This window comes from Monopterus albus, unplaced genomic scaffold, assembly GCF_001952655.1.
Source record: "Monopterus albus unplaced genomic scaffold, M_albus_1.0 scaffold76.1, whole genome shotgun sequence".
In the NCBI taxonomy this organism is placed as follows: Eukaryota; Metazoa; Chordata; class Actinopteri; order Synbranchiformes; family Synbranchidae; genus Monopterus; species Monopterus albus.
The window spans coordinates 1143160-1152169 of record NW_018127956.1 but is presented as its reverse complement, the minus strand read 5'-3'; the positions used below and the strand labels follow the sequence as shown (position 1 = coordinate 1152169).

The 9010-nt window shown below is 39.8% G+C and overlaps 1 protein-coding gene across 1 annotated transcript in view; it reads right to left on the bottom strand.

The window, feature by feature from the left end:
• Positions 1–100: 100 nt before the first annotated feature.
• The window catches only part of nlrc3 (NLR family, CARD domain containing 3), an 11592-nt gene continuing 2682 nt past the window's right edge, over positions 101–9010 (bottom strand). The window contains exons 3-19 of the mRNA XM_020606091.1: positions 8384–8647; positions 6269–8015; positions 6095–6181; positions 5824–5907; positions 5456–5539; positions 5288–5371; positions 5095–5178; positions 4796–4879; positions 4511–4594; positions 3788–3871; positions 3322–3405; positions 2693–2776; positions 2368–2451; positions 2143–2226; positions 1309–1392; positions 743–826; positions 101–531 (exon numbers count right to left, since the gene is read on the bottom strand). Coding sequence (XP_020461747.1) covers positions 441–531; positions 743–826; positions 1309–1392; positions 2143–2226; positions 2368–2451; positions 2693–2776; positions 3322–3405; positions 3788–3871; positions 4511–4594; positions 4796–4879; positions 5095–5178; positions 5288–5371; positions 5456–5539; positions 5824–5907; positions 6095–6181; positions 6269–8015; positions 8384–8647 — 3281 coding nt within the window. The 3' untranslated portion in view covers positions 101–440. The remainder of the gene's footprint in view (positions 532–742; positions 827–1308; positions 1393–2142; positions 2227–2367; positions 2452–2692; positions 2777–3321; positions 3406–3787; positions 3872–4510; positions 4595–4795; positions 4880–5094; positions 5179–5287; positions 5372–5455; positions 5540–5823; positions 5908–6094; positions 6182–6268; positions 8016–8383; positions 8648–9010) is intronic.

Below are 9010 nucleotides of genomic sequence, written 5' to 3'. Positions count from 1 at the left end.
TTTGTCCTTGTAAAATAACAGGTGAAGCAAAACTGCTATATGAATGGCACACATTAGTTTTCTTTGTTTTATTTCTATACAACAAATTCAACTGTGCAAATAAAGCAAATGTATAGAATGACATTGTAATTAGGACAAATAAGGAAGGATGTAGCTTCATTGCTGCAGCTCTAAGTTTTCTATAGTCATATCCTTCAAACATCTCTTAAGGCAACTGCTTCTTTAACACAAATATAATCATTTATTGTCATAATAAATAAAAAAATATCTTGCCAAAAATAGAATAAGTAGAATGACTGTTACAGCGATTTTCTGTGTCAGTATAGATCTAAAATTTAACTAAATTACATCATTTACATCTACTGACAGTATAATAACATAGTCTAATGTTATTTATTTGCAACATATATGACCTTCAGTAAAAGCTGTTCTTTCCTTGGTCAGATGTCCACTACACATCCTGGAGCATTGGCTCTTATAGCATCAGATATGACTTTTGCTCCAGATTCCCCAATGCCATTTCCCTGCAAACTGCAGAAAACCAGAAACAGAGGTAAGTTTTTAATATGAGCAGGACGACAGCATGTAGTCATCCCTGAAATCCTGCAAACACAGACACAGACAGACACACACACACACACACACACACACACACACACACACACACACACACACACAGAATAAAGAGTATAGAGGCAAGAGTATATATATTTATGTGAGAAGTGTAGAAGGGAAAACTCACTTGATGTATGTCAGCTGGTGGTTTCCCTTCAAGGCTGTGGCGATGAATATGGCTCCATCCATACCCAGAGAGTTCTCCTGCAGGCTGATGATGCACACAGAGACAAATAACCTTTTCCTTTAGTCAAATGTCCAGAGATAACTGACTAAAGAGAATCCTGAGAATTCCAGAGAGTTCTGGATTTAGTTGAACCTTTTCCCAGAAACAAACAGGAAATCCAGTACATATGGTACACGTACACTATGAGCTACCTTACAATTAATCAGGCTAACAGTCATTATTAGTCAGCTAAAGGGGAGATTAAAGATGCACTATTCCACTCTCCCAGCAGGGAGTTTCTGCCTTATGATCAGTGATAAATCTCTTGGTACACGGTATCTAAAAAGTTAAGAGAAATATTTTTTTCACTTGGGTTCAATCTCTGCTAGATCTCTTTTCAAATAAAATGGCAGAGTAGGGAAATAGATCATACAGTCACTGGAAATGCCATTGTCGTCCAACCTGAGAAAAGACAGTGACAAAAGTTTTGATTCACAGGGAGAATCATAAGTTCAAACCAGCCTTACTTCAGTGACTTGAGGCTTCTGTTGCTTTTCAATGCATTAGCCAGAGCCTTGGCTCCCTCCATCCCTACAGTGTTCCCACGCAGACTGAAACACATAATAAGAAATGTGCAAATATTAAATACATCGCATTTCTTTTTAGTGTAACAAGAATGAACCACTTTGTGCTCGTTGCATAATAAAAATGTTTCACAAAGAGTTGAAGTCCAACTCTTGTTCTGATAGCAGGTATCTTTTGTTGCTCTTCTTTGAAAACCTGAAAGATGATGCAATGATAATTTTTTTATTTATCTGTTAGTAGGTTGTCTTGTTTTCAGCTACAACTTTTATTGACTCTTTTTTGCCTAATGTCTTTGTTTCTCATGGTGTTATGTTGTTTGTTCTCCATTGCTACTGAAACACTGAAATTTCCCAATTGAGGGATAAATAAAGTACCTACCTACCTACCTACCTACCTAATTCTTGTCTAACTAACTAGAAATCAAAATGCGTTTTAATTTCAGTTAAGCTTATATAAGGGCCGAAAATAAAATCTACTTTGTTGGACTAAGGTTGGATAAGAGTATCTACTGTATATATAGCACGAATTGAACTGAGAAACTGAATTAAATTAACCAGACAAGAATGTTGCTTTTTTTTTTTAATTCATCAAATTAAATACCTAGTCACACTGATTCATTGGAAATACTACCTTGAGTTATTTAATACTGAGTTGTTAAAGGGATAGTTACCGTGGTATAAACAAAATCTGATAAATGACAAAGTCACATCTATTCAAGTATATATTGTGATATTGTCTATTGCTAATATCAAATAAAAGAATGATTTTGGACTCACTCCAGTGTTTGCAGGGTTTGGTTGGACATGAGAGCCTCTGCCATGGCAATGGCACCACTTGTGCCTGCGGAGACCCCCTGGAGACTAAAGAGACAGCACACAGAACAGTGAGCATATTGGGAAAATAGTAGAAAACAACAGATTGTCACACCTGTAGAAGGATTTTTGGTCAACCATAGCTTTAATATGAGTGTATATTGATATTGCATCCAGCTTTATGCTAACCATAATGTGCGAAGAGACGCATTGGTTTTCAGGGCTTCAGCAAGAGAAATGACACCTTCATTCCCAATAGCATTCTCCTGTAGACTGCAAACACACATAGACACAATGACAGTTGTAAATAACAATTAAACCATATAATTGAAAGTTCTCAATTAAATCCTGTAGTTAGTCATTTGCTCTCAACGCAGACCTCCATGGCACAATGCAGGTGTTACATTCAGAGGAGATCATTTTCATCAGAAAAAATACTGTAGCGTGTGGGACAGAAGTGAGTGAACTGAGGACTGAGGCTGACAATGGGAGAAGTCTGAACTATGTGCCTTACTCCAGGAGCTGCATTGTGGCATTGGAGCGCAGGGCCTGGGCCAGAGCCTTAGTGGCAGAAGACTTGATGAAATTCCACTGGAGACTAAAATGAGAGAGAGAGGCACACAAGGTCAACTATGAGAGGAATACTAAGCTTTCTGCAGGGGTCACAACACATTCAATCCACTAGTACTATTGTGAGAAACATTTCTTCCACTACTGCTCCACATTTCAAATGTAAATTTCCCACTTTTTATTCCACTACATTTATGTGGTAACTGTAGTTATCAGTTCATTTTCAGACAAGATTTTATATACAAAACATACAGTATAAAATATGTGACATTATTATAAACTACCCATCTATATATTATATTTTTGGTGTATTGCAATAAATAGCCATCCTCTATATACTGTGTTACTGTGGTTTCTTACAGATATTTCAGAAATTAACAAAAACCTTATAATTTTTTTACTTTAATATCATATCAAGATCCTAACTGAGTGGACTCTGACTTATTTGTTGTTTTCTTGTATCAATGTATATCACTGTACTTCACAGTCTTTGGGGCTTTTTCAAAGTGAGAGAAGCTGGCGACAATTGATCTACTCTCAGGACCTTGCATTTGCAATAGAAGCCTCACTTACTGCAAAGACGTGAGGCCTTGATTACATTTGATTGCGCCAGCTATAGCTCGAACCCCTTCATCATGCAGCAGGTTGGCTGTGAGACTGGGACACACACACACACACACACACACACACACAAAGACACATCCACAATAGATAATTAATCAAAAGGAATGAATGAAATGAAAAGTAGGCAAAAGCAGAAAAAACAGACACAAAGCAGACAGAATACTCACTGAAACAATGTTATAGTTGAGTGTCAAAGGCTTAATTATTGTAGACATTATCATAAAAACTGGAGTCAATTAATGTAGTGAATGTTAAGTTGTCAGTGTCACCACATGTATTCTAAGAGTCACAGATTTCATACCCTGAGTGACATATCTAAGCCTGCAGGAGTGGCATTTACTGAACAGTCAGATATTTCCATGCCTCTGTGGGGCATTATAATAAACAGAGCTACTGTATTAATGAGGTGACTCACTCGAGGTCCTGTAGAGAGTTGTTCTCATAGAGTGCGTGGGCCATGTTCTTTGCTCCCTCCACCCCGATTGAGTTCTCCCTTAAACTAACCAGACAGAAAAAAACACAAAAGTGGAAAAGAGATAAGGAATGGCAGTTTTCCCAAGAATCTCAGTACACAGTACCATATTGTATTTGACTAGTATTTATTTACATATAACATGTACTGAGTAAAGTCCCAGTGTACTGTTAATTCCATAGCAGTTTTCCTAGTGGAATGGTTTGTAAATTATTTGCACGCTAGTGAATTAATGTTGATTAACTGCTAAAATCATGAAGGCTCCAACTTGTAACAGTCACTGTAGCAGTGGATGCCAATTTGTCCTTCCCAGGACTTTTTTGAAAAAAAAAAAATCAATGACAGAAATGGTGAATGAGAGCTTGCAGTGAGCTACAGAAGCTAGCGAAACACAGGGTAGCTAAGGACTGAGGATCTCTATAGTTAGCAGACTGACGTAGAAGTCTATAATCTTCTCATCTAACTCTATACCTCTAACTTGGGTCAAGAGAACAAGAGAAAGTACTTTCCACAAACTGATCCCAGGTGTTTTATGCAAAGTGTTATGCCACAAACTTTGATTACAGATATTTTGTTGACAGATCGAGTCCTGAATGGCATTAGTCTTGAGTTAGAGCAGGAAAGTTCTTTAGTGAAGTAAAGAAAAGCTTCAAGTTTGATACTCACTTCAAGGAGACAAGGCCATGGTTCAGCCTAAGTGCTTTTGTTAAAGCTGTCATCCCTCTGTTACTGATTGTGTTACTCTGAAGTCTGCCAAAAAAAAAAAAAAAAGTTACAGTAAACACAACCGTAGTTTATCATTTACAAGGCAAACTGTGTCATTATTTTACAGCATGATTGAAAGTCTAATAAACTTTAACATTAAAATGCAATAGCAGTAGAATTTTGAATGGAAGGTGGAGGCTAATACAGGTACTATAATGCATGCCTACAGTATGTAGAGGTACTGACTGAAGTGAGAGCAGAGTGTGGTTGTGTGGCAAAGCCTCTGCCAGAGCAATTGTTCCTCTGTCCCCAAGCTGGTTACTACAAAGACTGCAAACAAGACCAAAACTATTTGAACATTAGGAAAAAAGTTAAGTCACTGACTCTATTAGTGGGCTATTGTACTGCTAAACAAAATATACAAACAAGTAAAGAATATAGAAAAGTATGAACAGTTGGTAGTCATTAATCTACTGGGCTAAATATGTAAAAATGTTTGCAAAACTGTACCAGTATAATGAATGAATATATGAATTTAAGATTACATCAGTTCTGTGAGAGTGCGGTTTGTCTTCAGCGCCTCTGCAATCCTTTTGGCTCCTCCTGCTCCAATCTTATTCTTTCGTAAACTGAACAAATACATGCATTAAATACAAATCTACTTATTAGTTCACACTATAAGCATTGACACATGTGCACTATAAATAGGACATGCAAATGAAAACAGACAAAACTCACTTCAGAGACACCAGTTTGCGGTTGCACTGCAGTACTTCTGCAAGGGCCTGAGCACCTTCTTCCTCAATGGCGTTGTTCTGGAAGCTGATGAGCGGTTAGGGAAAGTGAGCAATAACACCATCTCAAAGTGTTACACTGTCATTTTGTGCCTATAGCAGTGACACTCACTTGAGTGATACCAGGACTTGGTTCATTTTCAGAGCTTCTGCCAGGAACTTTGCACCTTTAGAGCTGATGTTGTTGTTACGGAGACTGAATTTGAAATAAATGGTTAGATGATAGTAATGTAAAATCATAAATGAATTTTGATGTAGTAATGGAAGTGCCTGTGAAATAGGAAGACAAATATAAGATAAACTGTAGTAAACTAAAGCTGCAGTGCATATCATTTTCACATCCTGCTCTCACCTCACATCTCATTCCCTATAAAAGCATTTAAAAATAACAGGTTATGGCCTGTTTTGACCTCAAGAGTGTCCCCCTTTTTAGTAGTAATAAGTTATACATGCATGTCAAAGTCACCAAAGAGATCTCACTTGAGAGAAGTTAGTGTCCGGTTCACCAAAAGGGCTCGACTCAAAGCTTTGGCACCTTTGTTGCTAATAGCATTCTCTGCCAGACTGAGGAGGTGAATACAAGAGGTTATAATTATATGGTACTAAATATTATATATACATATAAATATATATGCATTTGCTGTCGCTGAAATCCATATACAGTACATTTCATACTTTAATTCAGTACAATTAGACTGTAAAATGTTCTTCAAATGTTTCTTTAGGAGATGAAATGTAAGCGTTATCTCACCTTATCTTCTGAATATGACAGTCTTTGGCACTCAGGAGGCTTCCGAGCAATTCCATGACATCATCTTTGAAGTTATTATTCTCCAACCTGTTGAACAGATAAAACATGACCTTCACACAGCAATCTTTCTCCTGAGATTTAGTTTACTGGCAGACAATGCTTTGGAGAGCTGACCTGAGATGGCTGCAGTACAGCAGCTGCGGGAGCAAACATTTCACTATGGTGTAGCTCAAAGAGCCTGTCAGGTTGGTCTGTTCGCTGCACTCTGGAGACACATGCAGCAGGTAGCCCAGCACAACACAGTGAGCCCGTGTTAATTTTCCTGCTAGGCTACCAAGCCGTAAATCCTCCTCTACACTTCGCAGCAGTTCTGTATGTTGCAGCTCCTGTAAACAATAAGCCAGGTTGACTGCACGCAGGGACACCACGGGACCCCCGCTGACCAAGAGGCCTTGTAAAAATCCTGCTGCCCAGCCCTTCTGATTGCCATCATCTTTTCCGAGGGCCAAAAGCCCACTGAGAGGTTTCTGTGCCACTGGGCACAGCAGGCCTGTCAGGAAGCGCACAAATACATCCAGGTGGCCATCTTCAGCTTGCTGTGAATGCTGAATTGCACTTCTAAAGTGGTTCTGAAAACCAATCTTGGGCCAGGACATGGTGCTTTCTGAGAACAAGTCAAAGATGGCCCGCTTGGCGGAGACATGGTAAAAAGTTGCTGCAAGAAACTCCTGCAGAGTCAAATGAGTGAATCGATATGTTGTGAATATGGGCGACTCTTCGCAGATTAGGACTCCAGCACCAAGGCTGCTTTGAGCTAAGAGCAGATCTATCCCATAGGCCCTGAGGTCCTGCTCACTGAAAGTGTACTTGTGTTTGAGGAGCCCATAAAATGCCAATCGTCCAAGATTCCCCAGCAATTTACGATTGCTCCCATGAAGCTGCTCCATTTTCACAGGCTCCCTGCCTCTTGGTTCACCTACTTCTGCCTTCATACAACAAAAGTGGGTGTAAAGCTCAGTACAAGTTTTTGGGAGGCTTTCCTGTCTTCCACTCTGCATGCTGTACACTAGAGTATCAGCTGCCATCCAGCAAATGCATGGAATGTAACACATCACCATTAAGATCTTATGGGATTCCAAGTGTGCCCATATTTTGCTGGCAAAATCCCTCTCTGGGAAGTGGTGGTCCAGGAAGATTTGGATGTCCTTCGGGCTGAATCCCGGGATCTCCGTCACCCTGTCGACCAGTCCTCCAGGAATGAGCGAGGCTACTCTTGGCCTGGAAGTCACCCACACTGCTACATCAGGAAGCAGATTCCCTCGGATGATGTTAGTAACTAAGTCGTCAATGGACACTTCTTTCTTTGGATCATTGCAGGGTGCTGCCTCAGAGAAGTTTAAAGTGCAGCGGAATTCATCCAAACCATCAAATATGAGCAGTGTCCTGCAGGAGCTGTTCAAGACTAGACTAGGATCTGTTAAATGAGGAAAAGCCATTTTCACCAGCCTCTCAGCTGAAAGTTTTTCTAGCGAGTTCAGCTCACAAAAGGTAAAAGGTAAGACGAAGCTCACATCTGTACAAAGAGCTCCTTGGCTCCACTGTCGGATGAAGTGTCGGACCCAAGTGGTCTTACCTATACCAGCCACCCCAACTGTGAGGGAAACCCTGGGAGGCAAACTGACCCGGGTCAAGGGCTCCAGAAGTTTGGCCAGCCCCAGCTGTCTGAGATGATTTCTTTTCCCTCCTCGAGTTGCCCCCACCTGCATCAGGTCATGTTCCTTTTGCTGGAGGTCAGAAAGTCCGTCGACCAGAAGTAAGGTTCTTGAGGAGATATTCAGTTTGGGGCAGCTGACTGAATCTCTGTCTTTGTACTGCTCATATCGCTGTAACAGCACCGCCTGGTGCTCCTTCACCATGTTATCTGAAGAAAAAGAGATAGACAGTGTGTTTATTTTTATGTATTTATTTATTTTGATTAATAAGAAGCAGGAAATTGATTGCATTTACATAACATTTTTAGCCCAAGAGTGGGCCATAGTGCTTTCCAATGTACTGCCCACATGCAATTATACACTGAAGACAGTATTTAATGGGTCTCAAGGAGCAGCTTGAGGCCCAGTGTCTTGGTCATGTATACTTTGACATGCTGTTAATGAAATTCAGGAATCAAACCATCACCCTTTTGATCACTGGAGCTCCTGGATGCCTAAACTATTTGATGGCAATTTTTCCTTCACCCTTTAGAAGAATAACCAACACAGAAATCAAATCCCTTTTCAAGCCCCTTACCATGGTTTATGATGAGCTGGGCCACCTGAGAATCTGAGCTCTCTATGTAACCCTGGAGGACATCAGAGCCTTTAGAATCCTTGCCAGTGGCTATAGTTTGAAACATGTTAATCTGGTCCTGCAGCCGGCCTGCTTCCTTGATTTTGATCTCCTCAGCTGAACTCAGCACATCCACTTTCCTCAGGTGGGTTAACATTCCATCCAGAAAGGAGGCTGTAGTGAAGCGTTGCAACTGGTCTTGATGCTTTTGAATCCAGCTAAGATCTAAACCAAAACAGATCACAGAGCAGAGAAACCTCACAAGGTTACTTGGGGGCCAAAAATTAAATTAAAGTGTATATGATACATTTCCTGTTATAACAGAGAAGGATAATTCACTTGTTTGATCAACATGATTAAATCATGTCAAAGGGGGGATTGTTAGAATTGGATTTCAGGAGTTACAGTTGTTTTATTTACTGTTAGTATTATTTTGCTTTATAATGATAAAGTTTAGTATGACTGTTTGTGTTTTATTAACAGCACCATGTATCAGTATTAACCTGGCTCTTATACATGCATATTGGTTATAATTTTCAGCTGCAGGTCAACTTGTAGTGTTTCTTATTTTCTTGGATAATTGTGAAA